General features: G+C 44.0%; 1 protein-coding gene across 3 annotated transcripts in view; it reads left to right on the top strand.

Moving 5' to 3' along the window:
• ARFIP1 (ADP ribosylation factor interacting protein 1) overlaps positions 1-18,458 on the top strand; it is a 97,014-nt gene that overhangs the window by 30,585 nt on the left and 47,971 nt on the right. For all 3 annotated transcript variants that reach the window (XM_066573640.1, XM_066573641.1, XM_066573639.1), the window contains one exon: positions 12,732-12,840. In XM_066573640.1, coding sequence (XP_066429737.1) covers positions 12,732-12,840 — 109 coding nt within the window. The remainder of the gene's footprint in view (positions 1-12,731; positions 12,841-18,458) is intronic.

Raw genomic sequence — 18,458 nt, 5'->3', positions numbered from 1 at the left:
AATAACAGGGGTCCTGTGTCTCATATTTAAATGGGGCAGTCTCCAAGCAGTTCAAGTCTATGGGACTAATGGAGATGGGTAAACTCTGCCCTGTACTGTCTGACAGTCCCATAGCATTTGAATACAGTAGTAGTATGCATGCTTAACCACAGCTCTAGTCATATGGGGGACACCAGACCCCTTGTCTTGTGATTGATGGAGTACCAGTGGTTGGTCCACTTATCACCTATTCTGTGGAAACTGCAGACTGGTAACTGCTTTCATAAAGTGAGAAGAACCTACTATTTAAAGGGGTTGTCCCGTGAAAGCAAGTGGGGGTATACACTTCTGTATGGCCATATTAATGCACTTTGTAATATACATCGTGCATTAAATATGAGCCATACAGAAGTTATTCACTTACCTGCTCCGTTGCTAGCGTCCCCGTCTCCATGGTGCCATCTAATTTCAGCGTCTAATCTCCTGATTAGACGCGCTTGCGCAGAAGGGTCTTCTGCCATCTCTTCGCTCCGGCACAAGCCGGCGTTCTGGCTCCGCCCCCTTGTACGCGTCATCGCGTAGCTGCGCCCCGTCACATGTGCCGATTCCAGCCTCCTGATTGGCTGGAATCGGCACATGTGACGGGGGTGGAGCTACGCGATGAAGCGTACAAGGGGGCGGAGCCAGAACGCCGCTGCTGCTGGACCGCATGAAGGCCTCCTGGAAGCGCGATGCACCGTGGGACGGGACAACACAGGCGCCATCTTAGCTGCTGAACTTTATAAGTTATTATTTCATCTCAACAGTAAGTAGGAAGCGGTTTTTAAACGGTTTAAAGGGCTGCTTTATGCCGGGGGGTGACTGGGGGAATGTGCAGATTTAAAATTTTGCGGGTTTGGCTCGGGACAACCCCTTTAAGTGTTATCAATACACAAAGATCATAACGATGGCCTCCTAATTATTTAACTGAGCTAGTAAGAGAGAGGGGGATACGGCCATCACATTCACAGGTTGTACGGTAACTAAGCCAGAGTAGCTATTCAGTATTTCACCATATCAAGTGAGTCTGAAGAAATATCTACTTTTATTCCTGGGTTAAGTGGTGGCTAGATCTTTATTAGAAGAGCTGCAAAGATAAAACTTGCTGTCTGCATGCAAGCCTAGCCGCAGACTGGGATAAGTAAACTGCGGTTCCTAAAGATGAAGCTTTCTTTATTATCATTGTCATGAGGAGGATCCCCCCAGCAGCTCAGTTGACTAATACAATTTAAACCAATTCATCTCAAGGCCTAGTTGTAAAAATGCATGTAGGTAAACCCATATTGGCCATTTTTTATTTTAGAATTTACACATTATCTCCTTAGTGTGAATTAATGGAAGCTCCATATACAGTACCAGCCAAATTTTGGCCACCTTTTCATTCCATGTTTTTTCTCATGGTATGTGTGTTTTTGTTATATCGTAGATTCATATTGAAGACATGTAAACTATGAAGGAACACCTATGGAGTTAGGTAGTAAATGAATGATAAAACAGAATGTATTATATTTCTTATTCTTCAAAGTAGCTCCCTTTTGCTTTGATGACAACTTTGCACACTCTTGGCATTCTCTCACTTGTCTTGAACAGGGCTGGCTGGCAAATTTTAGCATTGGGGGCAAGAACACAGCACTGGTCCAAGACAAGCGGCCATCTGTTATCTTGTTAGCGAGGCACTTCTCAGATATTTATAGTATATCCTATGGATATAAAATGGGAATATCCCTTTTAAGAGGATTACTTGTAGAATGTATTCTGTCTAGAACTCCCAAGCTATAAGGCTAAATTCACATACTGAGGATCCAATGAGGAGTCAAGTGCCACAATTCTCATTAAATCTGCTAATGTTCCGCATCCAATTCAGATGAATGGAACCTAATTCACATGTTATACCTAATGCACATGTTCTAGACACACATCCTTAGGAATAATGAGTGCGTTAATTAGGCTGAATTCACGCAGTCATATTGCACCCTAGAAACCTGGCAGCAACTCTCCTCAGACAGCACATGCCCCTCTGCCCTCCGCCAGCCCTCCCCCTGGTCTTGAAGGAGGTCCTAGAGGTGCTGAGCACTTGTTGGCTGCTTTTCTTTTACTCTACAGTCCAACTCATACCACATCTCATTTGAATGTAGTTCAGGTGATTGTGGAGGGCATGTCAATTTGTGCAGCACTCAATCACTTTCCTTCTTGGTCAAATAGACTTTACTTAGCCTGAAGTCATGTTTGGGCTCAATATCCTGTTGAAAATCAAAGGGTATCCCACCTAGTTTGCACTTAGTGGAACTGACCTGTTTCTGCAGAATGCTGTGGTAGCCATGCTGGTTAAGTGTGCCATGAATTTTAAATTGCCAACAGTGTCAACAGCAAAGCACCCCCGCGCCATCACAACTCCTCTTTCATGCGTCGTGGTGGGAGCCATTCTTTTCTTGCAATTGTTCCTCAATATTGGCTTCTTTGCAGCAGTTCGACCACAAAAGGCCCCATTCCCGTTGTCTCTTCTGAACAGCTGATGTTGAGTTGTTTCTGGTACTTGATCTCTGTGAAGCATTTATTTGCGCTTTAATTAGTACTGCTAATTTGCAGTTTCTGAAGCTAACTCTAATTAACTTCTCCTCTGCAGCAGAGGCAACTCGTGGTCTTATTTTCCTTGGATAGTCCTCATGAGAGCCATAGTGGTTGATGGTTTTCTTGACTGCACATGAGGATACCTTCACAATTTTCTGAGTTGACTGACCTTTATGTCTTAAAGGGGTTGTCCCGCGAAACAAAGTGGGGGTATACACTTCTGTATGGCCATATTAATGCACTTTGTAATGTACATCGTGCATTAATTATGAGCCATACAGAAGTTATTCACTTACCTGTTCCGTTGCTAGCGTCCTCGTCTCCATGGTGCCGTCTAATTTTCAGCGTCTAATCGCCGGATTAGACGCGCTTGCGCAGTCCGGTCTTCTTCTTTTCTGAATGGGGCCGCTCGTGCCGGAGAGCGGCTCCTCGTAGCTCCGCCCCGTCACGTGCCGATTCCAGCCAATCAGGAGGCTGGAATCGGCAATGGACCGCACAGAAGACCTGCGGTCCACCGAGGGTGAAGATCCCGGCGGCCATCTTCACAAGGTAAGTAAGAAGTCACCGGAGCGCGGGGATTCAGGTAAGCACTATCCGGTTTTCTTTTTTAACCCCTGCATCGGGTTTGTCTCGCGCCGAACGGGGGGGCTATTGAAAAAAAAAACAAAAACGTTTCGGCGCGGGACAACCCCTTTAACCCTTTCCAATCCAATTTTGGATTCAGGGTTTCCTGGCTTTCTCTTTTTGCTGTTATACAACGGTGCCATTTGCTGGCTAAAGCCAGTGTGGGTGCGCCAGGGAGGCTGCGACAGTGGAGTGGCTGACAATAGACTGTAAGAATACCCTGTCGGACATCTTCTGACATTGGAGCTGAACAAGCTTCAATCAGAATGTAGGAGGACATCAGACAGTGGATTGGAAAGGGTTAACACTGACTGCCACGCTACAAAAAAAAAATGTCCTTGGTGCCACAGGTAACTCACATGGCAGTTAATGTATGTGTAAGTTGTATAGCTCACGTGGTTCTGGGCTCAAAACTAATGTGTGTTAAACAAATCTTGCCTGGCAACTAGTATTAAAGCAATGATGGACTACAGTTTCTCTTATTTGAGAGGTTCTTGCCATAATGTGAACTAGAACAGTAGTTGAATAGGTCTAAACACTGTGTGGATCTGTGCACCAACCCTAGCTCTGCACAACACAACTGATGGTCTTAAACACAAAAAGAAGGTAAAAAAATTCCACAAATTAAATTTTGATAAGGCAAAATTGAAAACCATTCCAGGTGACTACCGCATGAATCTAGAAATGCCAAGAGTGTGCAAAGCTGTCATCAAAACCAAAAGAGGGCTACTTGGAAGAATCTAAAATAAAAAAACAGATTTTGGCTAAAAGGGGTTCTGTCAGCAAAACCCCTTTTTTTTAGCCCACATCCCTGTACATTCTAACCTGTTGAAAGAAAACCGTTAAAAAAATCAAAGTAAACTTACCTAATCCTTTTGTATTTGTTCCCTCCCTTGTTGACCTGCCACGTGAGGGGTTATCTCCCATCGGCTCCTGTGCACTGACGCCGACCTGGCAGCCTCTAACCTCTGACTTCCTCGGAGAGTCAAGCGCGCCGGGAAGGGGGACGCATGCGCACTCGCCGTTGACTCTCTGAGGACGTCAGAGGTTAGACGTGGCCAGGCCAATCAGTGGGCGACGCGTCACTTGTGACGTGTCGACCATTGACTCGGAGCAGTGGTTGAAGCAGTGGCGGAGGCTGCAACTTTGCCAGCTTCTACACTGCGATAGAAAGGCTGCCGGAGGGGACATCAGGAGAGCAGCAGGTTCTTGGTGAGCGGCCTGGTAAGGCACAGGTGAGTATAATTTTTTTTTTTTTATTTTGCTGACCGAACCCTTTTCTTGCCTTAATAATTCCATATATGTTCATTCATAGTTTTCATGTCTTCAATAGGAATGTACAATGTAGAAAATAAAAAAATCATGCAATGACAAGGTGTCTACAAACTTTTGACTGGTACTGTTCTGGCATATTTCACCGTGTTATACCCGTTCTTTGTATTGCTCTTTAGAGTAGGAAGGAATGGATGCATACTAACATTAGAACACAAATTAAATCTGTTGATAAGGCAGCACAGTAATGAGCAGAGCGGTGTATGGACTTGACAGCGGCGCTCCATCTAAATTGTTTGTGGAATGATTCAGGTCTCTTCCTTCCTCGGCTACCTGATATTAGATTGTAATCTTCACACGGGCAAGCCTGGACTGATGCTAATGACTACATCCTCTGTACACAGCTGGAGAACTTGTCAGCACTGTGTCATTCATGATGATAGCTGCCTGAAATAAAATGATTTGTTGTATCTTGGAAGCTTTGCTCATCTCCGGTCGCATGTAACTGATGAATTATGGAGCATTTATGTAGCTTCTATTCATGCAAGTGATGGGTGCATATATGCCAAAATTTGAATATTTAGTCAAAAATAATGTGCTTTTTATACTATAAAAACACTGCTAGAAACCAGATCTATGTCAACCATATGGTAAGAGATCTTCATTGCTGAATTGCAGAAGTTGAACTTCATTTGTGTATATGACACCAATATTCTGTTCTGCCATTGATCTGTTTCTGGAAGGCCTCCTATCCATGGGCAATGTGTCACTGCATTATCCGTGGCGATAATCCAGCCATGGGTAACGCAGTGAAAGCTTTCCATAGACTTAACTATGGAGTGCTTAGCCCGACGTTCACGAGCGGAGAATCCTAGTGGGATTCAAATCACGGCATGCTGCGATTTTCCACGGTCAGCCTATCGGATAGGCTCACCGCGGAGACCTGTCAGTTCTCCCCCTCCTCCCCTGCAGCAGAATATCGCTAGCGATATTCCATCACAGACGATTTTTATTTTGATGATTTAATAAAAATGAGGCCTCATATGGCTATTTTATATCTTTTTTTTTTTTTTTTTTTTTTAAGTTCATTTAGCAAAAAAAAAATGAACATTAAAATGAAGAATTATCTGTAAGTTCAAGAAGATTTGAATAAAAAATGTATTTTGCGCAAAAATCGCTCAGCCTTACACACAGGTTTATCCAAGTACATAAACAATCAGAATGCTAGGAGGTGTAGAGCTGGCAGACTTCCAACGGCGTATGGCGGTGGGATGTCACCGGAGCAAACCAATCAGTAAGGGACATCGCAGCACTTTTCAAAGTCCACTATTGGCAATGTTGTTCGGAAATGGAAAACATCTGGTGTTTCTACAGTGCAGCCACATTTGGGGACACCTCGTAAACTAACAGAATGTGGACAACAAAGCCTTGTATGAGCTGTGAAGGCACCATGTCTACCGAAACACTCTCAGGAGGTCTAGTAGATCTCACAGGTCATTGGAACATCCATTAGCACCAGAACCATTCATAGAGAACTGCAGCTACACATAAGCCCAAAATCACAGCAGTGAAAGCACAGAGGTGCCAGCTATGTATCACTATGGGAGCTGCAGAGCACAATGCCACAAGCTGTGGCAGTGTGCTCTGCCGGCACAGACCCACACAGAACAGTGCAAGACTTTGAAAAACAGAAGCAGGAAGATGTTGCCGATCTGCCGGAAATCTCCCGCTTCTAAATTCAAAGTCCTGTACTGCTTTGTTTACAGGTTGCCATAGAGACCATTGGCTTTTCAGAAGGAAGCCGATGGTCTCTGTGGCAGGGAGAGCTGGTGCTTGGCTGATCAACCTTTTCAGGCACTGGCTATGACTCTTATAGTAAGTAGGTGCTTTATAGTGGTACAGAACAATAGTGAGGGTCTCCCAGGGATTGCATAATGTCCTGATAACAAAGAGGCAACATTACTAGATTCCACATCCAGCCTCCAGTGTGCATATACTATTTGGGAAGCTCAATGGAACGTATATGGTTCTGCAGCGACCCCTCACTCTTTAGGGACTTGTAGAGTGCAGAATTTATAGCGAGGGGTGGGTTTACCTTGCCAATAAAAGGAGCAGAAGAGCTGTTGCCATTTTAATGCACTAAAATGGCCTCTAAAATCCTTGCCTCCTCTCAGCTATATTCTTCGGTTCAATCCATCTATTTTGTTTCATATTTAGACTCTCGGGCCCTACGTGTAGACACAAGTATGTGCATACAGTTGATGTCATCTGGTTACACTATATAGGTTGTCACTTCTCCATTATCCAAGGTTTTCTTTAGGAGGGCCTCAATCAAATCTCATAGAAAAGATGTGGTATAAGGTGCTTTATACTGATGGCTTAATTACTTTTTCCTACAATAGATGGTGTCTTTAGTGGTTAGCCTGAGATGACGTGTACTCCAACATGTTGTAAACATATACTGTGAGATGTAGATCCCATGTAACACCCACTAATCCTGTTTGTGCACCTCGGCACAACTCCTCTTTTCAGACTTTAAGACTCCAGATCGCATAATTAAACACTCACGTTTCACTTCAGTGCCTAAATGGCTTACTGTCGGTCAGAGAGGAGAAAAATAAAACTCTAGGGAATTCTTCCTTCTTATAAATGAGGTATAATATAATGGCAGTGTGGCAGAAGCTTTAGGTTTTTTTTGTTTTTTTATAGGTCCCAGGGAGTGGCTGCTGCAAAATGGGTGCAGCAAAGTTGGCGGTGATGCAATGGCTAGGACCTGTCATCATATCTAAAGGCTGCAGGCTAAACCTCACCACAACTTTTTATGAAATTGTGCTCGCCTCTTCTCGGGTGTATTGCAAGCCAATTTTCTGTCTATTAGGAAAATATGATTCGGTTGTGCTACTATATTAGACCACCGCATAGTTAGATTATCCCAGTTTTGCTGTGCTCAAGTCTGTGTTCTAAGTACCGTCACAAAATAGCTCCCATTACAAAGTGTTGTACCACAAGAACTACTAGTATTTTTACAGCACTGTAATGTTTTTAATTACCGTATTACAACAGAATTTTTATTTTATCCAGGGATGCACAACTTTTTCTGGTTCAAGGGCAACCATGTCAAATTACAGCACTCCTAAATGGCTGCATTTCAACCCTTTTAAGGTCTTCATCAGGTGCACTGCATGATGCAACCTGATGAAGACCCTAGAAAGGGCGAAACGTGTTGTACAATGTATCCTTTTAAGATTGGATAAATACATTGGACACAATCGGCATGCTTTTATTGCATGTTACTGCGGTTCTGCTATGTGGATACTGGCTGTGTATTTATTTAAACATTGATTTTTGTATAAACAACTGCCAATAATCACATTGTAAAACCACAGCAATTATGGTAAAACGTGTGAACCCACAGTGTGACCAAAATGAGCATCTTTTTCACCCATGGAGGACACCCTGGTATATACAGTACTTTAGCTCTGCTGTCACATTCAAGTAACTTAATTGTAATTCGCTGTAGATGTAAGGTGACCCTTTTATATAATACTGCTATACCACAGTGTGGTGACTTGACTTGTTCTCCTGGGAAAATAAGGTAAAGAGCCACAAGAATGAATAATTGGCATTGCTATGTCTGTGTACTTGTAGAAGAAAATCCATTAAATTGCATTGTATTTTATAATGTTAATTGCAGGTCTTTAAAATCCAGGCATCTAAACCTTCCAGATTAGTGTGGGAAGCATCACTTCATTACATTTTGAATGCACTTTCTCCTCATTTTAAGATCTCTCAATGTTCTAACTAGGCAAATATAGTGTGCTAAAGTAAATATTCTACATGACTTCATAGTACAAGTATTCTCAAGTATTGAACAAAATTGTAAGTTTTGTTAGTTCTGGTTTTTGGTCTCAACTGCTTTCCCCAAATTACTCTCACTGCTGGTATAGAGTTCTTAAACATGCACTTGGAATAGCGCACCCATATAATCTGTACACTTTTTTTACTAGAGATGAGCAAGTATACTCGCTAAGGCACATTACTCGAGCGAGTAGTGCCTTAGCCGAGTATCTCCCCGCTCGTCTCTAAAGATTCGGGGGCCGTCGGGGGGCGGGGAGCGGCGGGGGAGAGGGAGAGAGAGATCTCTCCTCCGTTCCTCCCCGCTCTCCCCCCGCCGGCCCCCGAATCTTTAGAGACAAGCGGGGAGATACTCGGCTAAGGCACTACTCGCTCGAGTAATGTGCCTTAGCGAGTATACTCGCTCATCTCTATTTTTTACCCATTAAAGAAATATAGCTTTATGTATTGGTAATCTGGTGGTGTTTATTATCACATCTGTTCCAGGAGTTATTAAGAGAACTATATGGAATAATGCTGAATAGACACTTTCCCTAAACTCCTAATGTTAGCATGTACTCGCATGTGCCAGTGCCGTGGGTGGCATTTGCAGGGCAGCATTTACAAACCTGTTTTTGACTTTTATTACAGTTGCAAAGAATATTGATTTAACCTATAGTTTTAATGAAAAATCCGGTTGAAATAATAATCTCGCGCATCACAGGGGTAAAATGTGTGATCTTTGACCACTGGTGATTTGTAGAATGATGGGCGTCTTTATAGTGGTAACATCTGAACCTAAAATCCCATGCATTGTAAGCAAAGATAGATTTCAATCAGTCATTGCGTGTGTAGAATATTGTTACTTTTTTCTTGGAAATCTTGGAAATGATTAGTGCTAAATAGGCTCACATGCTGTATTCAGACCTTGCATTCTGAAAATCGCTGGTGGCTGAAGGTCATAGCGGTCTCGCTTGTGTTTTTTTTTTTTTTTACTACCACTTCAAAGCCAAATACATAAGTTCTAGAGATGAGCGAGCGTACTCGGCCACGGCCCTTTTTCGCCCGAGCGCCGCGATTTTCGAGTACTTCCGTACTCGGGCGAAAAGATTCGGGGGCGCCGTGGGTGAGTGGGGGGTTGCAGCTTGGAGTGGGGGGGGGGAGGGAGAGAGAGGGCTCCCCCCCCCTGTTCCCCGCTGCTACCACTGCTACACCACGCCGCCCCCCGAATCTTTTCACCCGAGTACGGAAGTACTCGAAAATCGCGGTGCTCGATCGAGTAATTACTCGAAACGAGTAGGTTCGCTCATCTCTAATAAGTTCACATTTATTGTTCAATTTTATTCAGTTTTATTGAGAAATTTTTCAAATAAAATAAACATTCATGCAGAAGGTCATGCAGAATCTTGTGAAAAGAAAATTAGTATATCATGTAATAACACAAAATGGAATAATTCGGGCCAACTACTACTGCATTTCACTCTTAACTTTTTTGGTGTCTAATACCTTCGGATGAGAATACAGATTAAGTACCTCAGGTGGTACTTGGCCCAACAAGAACATTAAATCCTATCTTCACTCATATAAGAAAAGAAAGAGGCGAAAAAGGAAAAAACGTGTGGGTGGGGTGGGGGTGAAGGAATGGGGTTGATTTGAAGAAGTAAAACAAGAGAAGGAGGGGAGAGGGGAAAGCAGGCAGGTTTAGTATTGTTAATAGAGATGAGCGAACGTACTCGGATAGGCACTACTCGTCCGAGTAATGTGCCTTATCCGAGTACCGCTGTACTCGTGCTGAAAGGTTCGTGACGCGCTGCGGAGCGGGGAGCTGCAGGGGAGAGCGGGGAGGAACGGAGGGGAGATCTTTCTCTCCTTCTCTCCCGTCCGCTCTGCCCCGCTCCCCGCTGCGACTCACCTGTCAGCAGCGGAGCGCCCCGAATCTTTCAGCACGAGTACAGCGGTACTCGGATAAGGCACATTACTCGGACGAGTAGTGCTTATCCGAGTACGTTCGCTCATCTCTAATTGTTAACCTTGCCATTCTAATGACCCACAGATAGGTACTATATTCATCATGTCTAACAGAACAAGTCTTAGAACTCTGTAGAGGGCTCAAATTCTATCCATGGCTTCCATACTGACAGGAATGTATCTGCCTCCTCACATTTTCTGCACACAATTCCTCCAGTATGACACAGGTGTGACACCTCTTGTTGCCATTCATACGTAGAAGGAACATGAGTGGTCTGCCAATGGCGCGGTATGACCAGCCTAGCAGCTGCCAGGCAAAATCGTAGTAAACCTCTCTTCTGAGACTTAATTGAGCCTCTGAGTATAGAAATGAGGACAACGTGTGGGGTGTTGGCTATTCTCCTATGGTGTATTAAATTACATGGGAAAAATATTTTATCCCAAAAAGGTTTTATCATGTTAGAACCCTACCGTGGTTCATAGCACCTCTATCGGTTCCACAGCGCCAACAAAGCTCCGAGACTGAAGGGAATATAGTGTGGAGACTACTAGGATATCTGTACCACCTTGATAGTATCTTTATAGCTTTTTTCCTGAGCAGCACAGGCTATACACAGTTTGTGTGTAAATATAAACTCCTTCTGCCATTCGTCCGTTCCCATGCCTGTTTAAAGCTAGGACCAGTGTTGTAAGGCTCTCTGGCAAGCCATAGATCATGGACACTGTGTGCGCCGGAGGGGACTGCAATGAAAACTATTTCTCAGGGTGTTAGTGCAGTACCAAAAGAGCAGCCATCTCCACGGGTAGAGAGAAAAGATCGCAGTTGATAATACTCTAACCAGGAGAGATTGAGGTCCACATATCTATTCCTGAGCTCCTGAAAGGACGAAACAAAGGGACCGCTAAGAATGTAATGAACTTGGGGGTCTTTTCATCTCTCCCATCCCAAGAAATGATCTTTGGTACTACCCGGTGGAAACGCCGGGTTGCTAAAAAGCAGTGTTAGGGTTCCAGGAGTATCCATTTCTTATTAGTAGCATGGTAGTGCCAATCTAAAAGGTGTGTTAAGAGTGCTAGTCTGAAATTTGTCTGAAATTCGTCAAACCTACCCTCCATTAGTCTTAGGAAATGATAAAACTCTGATTTCCAGTCGTGGTCTCTGATGTCCACATGCAAATGTGATCACGTAATCTGTCTAAGCACGATACAAGAGGTATAATAATACACCTAAAAGATGTACAAAAACCTCGGTAGAACATCCATTTTAAGGGTTTTTATGTGTCCAAACCATGACAGGTCTTTAGTGGCATAAGAGGCTGCACCATGATTGAAAGTTATCTGCTGTCTACAGGACAAGGGATAAATAATTGGTGGGGGGCCAACTGCAGTAACCCCCCCCAACCAATCGTGAGAATTGGGTGTCCGTGTCCCTCCTGTGTTGATGGAGCTGTAGCAGAGCATGCATGCTGCTGCTCCATTCATTTCATTGGGATTTCCAGTGCTACCTAAGCTCCTGAAATTTATCTCTGGCAGTCCTTATATGTCTCCATGGTGACAGATGTGAAATAAATCCTGTATAATCTGCTCCTACAGTCATACTCTATTACATCTGTTCTCAGCTTTTAACTTAATTACATTTGTTGGGTTAGGCTGCATTCACATCTGCTCCAGAGGCTCCATTCGGGGCATCTGACGGAAATGAAATTGTGCAACCAAATGCGCTATTTTGATTTGAAGCCTAATGGACCCAATTATATTCAACTAGATTATTTCGGTTGTATTGCTAAAGTTCGGCATTTTTGGCGTTTTGACTCAAAGGAAGAAGCCAAATGATAGAAATCAGTCAGACGTGGGGGAACAATGGGGACTTGACGTTAGGAAAAAGTAGGGGATGGTTAGAAGAGCATGACTGCAGAATAATTGTGCTTGTTAATGCATCCTGTGAAAAGAACGATCTCCGGCCCGCTCTGCCTCCATTCACTGAGCAATGGCCGCTTCTGTGTGAAAGCACAGGAACGATCACCACCGGTATGCTTTCGTGCCCAACAGTTGTTCCATGGAGAAGAGGCTTAAGTCTATAGAAACAAAATGATGATACATTTTTAAGACCTTTTTAATAATCTTCCACATGTGCAAACTTGTACGTATGAACATTTAATCATTTAATTTAGCCAATAATACTTGTAATGTTCAATTATCATTTATCACTTTGCTACATTACACAGGGCAATTATCACTTGTAAAGCTTGTAGCTGATCTGCACTGGAGCAGTAATTGTACAGGTAGCTTTTTATTTTTCCGGCCTAACTAAAGATTATGTCTAATTTGCACATATGATTGTATGCTAAATAAAATACTGAATTGGTAGATAATTCATAGATATATATGTATTTTTTAGATATTGGTCAGGAAAGTGATTTTATTTTTTTTCTTTTCTGTCTTTGAAGGATCTGAAGCTATCAGTGCCAATAGGACTTGGCCTTTCAGAAACTCACATGACTTCCCATAGCTTTGATGGCACTAATGAAGGAATCGTAGAAGCTGGCCCATTTCAGGGTAAGTCACTTTAGCGCAAAACGTGTTTATAAATGGAGATATCCAAGGGAATAATTATATAATCAGTTCACTATCAAGCTGTTAACTTTTTATTCTCTGTTCAAAAAGTGCTTGTTCATATCCTTACTGTAGTCCATTACAGTCCTCTTGTATGACTGTCAGACGCATAAGCATCCGACAACCATTCCAACAACTATCGCTGCTGTGCTTTGTCACGAGCGATAGTTTGTCAGAGAATTGTGGCAGAGCGGGCCAAAGAGCTCTTTCAGCCACCCGCCTCCATTCACTGTGAACTGGCAGTCGCTATAAAATGCTGCCGGAGCCCTTCGACGCTGTACCCTTACGACCGTGTAAGCTCAGCTTAAGACAGTTGTGGGTTTTGTTTTTTTTTTAAGCAGGAACTTTTCAAGGGCTTGGCCAAGTTATTGCTTGTTCTGATTGTCATGAACATTTAGGTATGAGATTTCATCAATGTGTCTTTATTCAGAATAAATTAGTTTTGTATTGTCGAATTTTTTTGGAATGCAAACTTGCCTACGTCAACAGAGAAACCTGATATTACTTCCTTGACAGAAATCAAAGGGTTTATTCCTCATTCTTGGATAGTTGGTACACCCAATCAAATGCTTCCCTTTCTTCCTTGTGGTCAGCTAGGCATCTAGAACTGCTCATTTCAAGCTTGTCTTCGCAAATGGAAGATACATGGCAACAATGGTTTTATGCATGTTGGATGTAAAAAAACACTATTTGCTTATTTTCAGCACTTTTTCTTAAATAGAACAGAAGTTGAAAAATTGTAATTTTATGATCAAAACTGTCTCGAAGCCTTACACATGAAAAAACCATGGTACTAGACTTTTAGTCTTACTCGCAGTTGCCTCGATACAACACTCTACTACCCTGGAGAACAAATCATTGTTCAAGTTTTCAAATCCAAGTCCAACTCCTATGGGAAAAAATAGAGCCAGAACTAAAACAAAAATTGGTATAAGACAAAGTCCAACATGCCAATCAAGTAGAATGGTTAGTGCGTCTTTTTACCTGCTGATTTAGAGGTTCACATAACTACGGGGAAAAGAGAATTCCACTTATCCGATACGTGTTTTTAAAACTTAAGATTTTACCAATGTGAAGTCGTTTTATAATATGCCAAATGTGTTCTTTAGAACTCTGGTATCATTGTGTTCTGTGGGACAGCAATTCAGAAATCTCTCCCACTGACTTGTTGAGTGCTTTAAACTGTGTTCACTATGGCATTGTGGCTTTTGTGTATAATGGAAGCCATGACACTGTTCTGAACCCCCAGTACAACGGATCCAAACTGATGGAGCCCATTGTCTAACGAGTTCCATCGTTTTGATGGCCAAAAGCATGCTGTGTGCAGTGGCAGTGTGTGAATAGATCCTTACAATGTCTGTCATATAATTGGAGTACCCTAGCTAAATGGCTTCAAATTATACAATCGGTTAGAGCTAAATGTGTTCAAGTCAAGGCAGAGATGTAGACTTTGTTTACATTCAAGTTTTAGGGTTTTATATTAAAGGGAACCGGTCAGTATAAATGTGCTATCCAAACTGCAGGCATCTCGGGTGCAACTTGAATCGGACAGTACTTGGTACAGAGTGCTTGTACCCTAACTTGCATTCTATTCATTGAAAACTTGGCACATTCTGAGCTTTAGAGGTCCAGTAGGCAACCCTATTATATTGCTCTATAACACACCAATACTATAATCTTTGGCCTTGCACCAACTTTTACATAAACTCTAAACCGTTCAGGTTGATATGTACTTAGAAGATCTATGCTTTTTTGTTCCGCTGTATCTAAAATATAAAATGAAGCACTTTTTCTTAAAACAATCCAACTAGCTTGTGTACTGCATACAGTTATGCAGATGTGTGTATCCAGAAATACATTGCAAAACCAGAAAGTTTGCAGACCTTCAGAGTATGTAGAGAAATGAAAGGACTTCCATTAGACCTTCCATTGGGTATACCAGGTTTATTGATGCATAATCTAATAGAAATTAAGTGCATTTCGGGGACCCTAGGGTATACAATCCCCTTTGTAAGGAGTGACCGTTCAGTTTTTGAACTCAACACAGTGAGTTTTGTTTTGATATCAATAAACCTGGTATATCACATTGAAGGCGGTCTCATCATTATTTGAGGATAATTATTGTGCAAACCTAGATTCTTACCGATTTGATCTATTATGGAAAGCTCACCTCCAGTGTATCACACTACTATTCACAAGACCCAAGTCTTGAGTATCTATCTACCCATCTACGTTTTGGTGGTTGAAGAGGCGTCTCTTGGGAGGTGCCAACACTTAATTGGTTGATTTATACTACATTCCAATTTTGTTTTATCCAGGCCCTATTAAATTTGAGTGTGGCACCCTCTAATGGGTTATCACTTACATAGCTTTTATTGGAACACTCTGTCCTTGGCAAATGTTTAATTACCTGTTTGCATACCTGTCTACTCTTCTTTCTGTAATCTACTGTCCGTTTACATCAGGACACATTGGTCTGTGTAGGAATTGTATAACACTATGCACAACATAGTGTGAGGTCTTTAAAGGACCTGGGACCCATCCTAAGGATAGGTCATCGATATCTATCAGTAAGGGTCCGACTCCTGGTCCCCCCGATGGCTGTTCGAAGAGGCCACGGCATGCCGCAATACTGGGCACCACAGGTCTGTAATGTACGTCGCTGTGGCTGATATACAACGAAGAGGTTGCAATGCTCGCCCAAGTGCTGTGGCTCCATCAAACTCCTGATTGGCAGGCGTTCTGGATATCAGACCTCCACTATTAAATAGTGGCCTATAGATTTGTACTGTGGCATTAAAATACAAAATATGCGAGAATCATTGTACAGGTTTAGCTCCCTTCTTAATATACTGCTTTTGTTGGTAATTCTTAATGCATTAAATTACATAAACCGGTTTTAAAAAAAAATCTGTATATTCTACTTGCCAATAAAAGATCTCATTTTGTTTGTGTATGTTCCATGCCTCCAGCTACTGTATGCTCTTGTAATTGAATTTGTTAATTTCATGACACATTAGAATTACCTGTCTGATGTGTGCATAATGGAAAAAAGAGCACAATTATCACATTACTAGTGAGCCGAGAAAGTCGGGGGAAAAAAGACTTCAAGTTGTATGCCAGATTGTAGTAATATCCTGTGAAGAAGCTCTGGAGGATTCTGTTCTCATTGTTTATAGTCTAACTTGACATCTCGTATAGCAAGTGCTGTCTGAACGCTCATCCCGTGACTTTGAGCTTTCAGGGGAGTTCTGTATTGGGCACCATCTTCTCTTCATTCAGGATGCAGCTTGCAAGATGCCACCAAAAACTTTTTTTTTTATGTTTGTCTAGGCACATGTATGAATCTCTACTGTATCTTTTTCCCAGGACGTCTCCACGACAGCACCACCTGAGATCGCCGCCTCCTGATAGGACAGGAACACACCGAGAGATTAAAATCACCCCCCCCCCCTCCCCTCCTCAGTGTTTTCCTGTCCTGCCAGGAGGCAGGATCACCGAGAGGGGCTGGTGGAGACGCCAGCCAGAAGAACGTACCAGCGGATCGGAGGGCAGTGGTCCAGCCTATCCTCCCTTCCCGCAGAGCGGCTCCCGGGACGCCACATGGGGTGGTTCCCCCGGGCCAGGTTCCTCCCACGGCGGCCCATGGGGGGATCAATGCGGGGCTCCAGCTCTCCTCAGCGCCGGCTTAGAAACGAGCGCGGCGCTTCCTGCCTCCCCTTAACGAGCAAGGAGAGGGGCGGGGCGCCGCGCCATGTGACTAACGTGATGACGTCAGCGCGGCAAGCGCGGCTGACGCTCGGAGGGGGCGGGGCTTAAAATTAAAGGCGCCAAATTCAAAAAAAAAATTTGAATTTAAAAGGAACCTGAGAGAAGATGGCGCTGAGTGAGTAAGAGCCATTCAATGTGTATTGGCTTACTGCCCCAAGAGTGTCTGCAGCACCAGTGACAAGCAATAAGTGCTCCAGCACCAGAGGTCGCGGAATGTTCAACCGCAGCGGGAACCGTAAGTAGCCAGTGGGGCAAAACAAGGCATGCATATTCGCGTATGTTATTAATGAATGTTGCATCCTTACACGCAAATTTTGTTTGTCTGCTAGGGGGATAAAAGAGATGCCCCTCCCAGAGCCAAAGCGAAAAAGTGCGCAGAATGCGGCGCAAGACTGCCGGCTTCGCATGTGAGGCCATTATGCAAAACATGCATAGCCAAGCTGGTCAAGGAGGAATCGGGGGGATTCCTCGAGGACGTCAGGAAGCTCGTCCGAGAGGAAGTAAGGTCAGCCCTGATGACTCCTAAAACGCCACCTAAAGGGGCATCGGGCAAAATGCCGAAGGAAGGCGTATAGCCCAGAGGAGCACTCAGACTCTGAAGAGAGTTCGGGATCTGAACCAGAAGGGCTGGTGCTCGAGGAGTCCTCAGAGGAAGAGGAATACAAAAAGTACCTCTTCCATAGAGAAGACCTAACGGAACTTATCACATCCGTTAGAGCCACACTAAAGATGGAAGAACCCAGGGAACCCTGCACCATGTAGGACGAGGTCTTTGGGGGTTTAGGAGAGAGGCGGAAGCATACCTTCCCGGTCCACAACAACATATCTAAGTTAATACACAAGGAGTGGAAGAAACCCGACACGGGATCCTTCTCCTCTAGGGGGGTTAAGAGGCGCTATCCGTTTGAGGAGGAGGTATGCGCGAATTGGGAGGAAGTACCCAGGGTGGACGTCCCAGTGGCTAAGATGGCTAAGAGGACAACCTTGCCATTTGAAGACGCCACACAACTGAGAGATCCAATGGATCGGAAGGCAGAGGGCCTATTAAGAAGATCCTGGGAGGCAGCTGCCAGTACGCTCAGACCAGGTGTTGCAGCCACGTGTGTCGCTAGAACCCTGGGAGTGTGGCTAGAGCAACTGGAGCTGCATATCTCGAATAAAACACCGAAGGAACAAATTATAGATTCCCTCCCTATGCTGAAAATGGCCACCAATTTCCTGGCGGACGCAGCGGCGGAGTCGGTGAAACGTTCGGCAAAAGCAACTGCCCTAACCAACTCGGCCAGAAGAGTCCTGTGGCTGAAGTCCTGGTCGGATGACCTGACATCAAAAAATAAATTATGCTCGCTCCCCTTTCACGGCCAGTTCCTCTTTGGTCCGGATTTGGACAAGATCCTAGAAAAAGCATCAGATAAGAAGAAAGGATTCCCAGAAGAAAAACAGCGTAAGGGGAGGACCACCTTCCGGGCCCCAGCACAACAGCCGGAACCGTACAGAGGCAAAGGCAAGACGGGCCGCTGGAGTTACCCCAAGGGGGGCAGAGGGAGGAACTTCCTCTTCAACCCGCACCAGGGGGATCCAGCCAAGCAGAAGCCCTGACGCCATCCCAGTGGGGGCGAGGCTGCGGAGCTTCGCGGATCGATGGGCCTCAATTTGCAGGAGCCCGTGGATCCCGGAGATCCTGCAGCAGGGATACCGAATCGAGCTGGTATCCCTCCCCAGGAGAAGATACATTACCACCCGAGGTCCAGCGCAACAACTGCACCCACTCCAACAGGCGGTACAGGACC

Source organism: Eleutherodactylus coqui, chromosome 7 (genome assembly GCF_035609145.1).
Source record: "Eleutherodactylus coqui strain aEleCoq1 chromosome 7, aEleCoq1.hap1, whole genome shotgun sequence".
NCBI classification, from domain to species: domain Eukaryota; kingdom Metazoa; phylum Chordata; class Amphibia; order Anura; family Eleutherodactylidae; genus Eleutherodactylus; species Eleutherodactylus coqui.
This window is presented reverse-complemented; position numbering and strand designations above follow the sequence as displayed.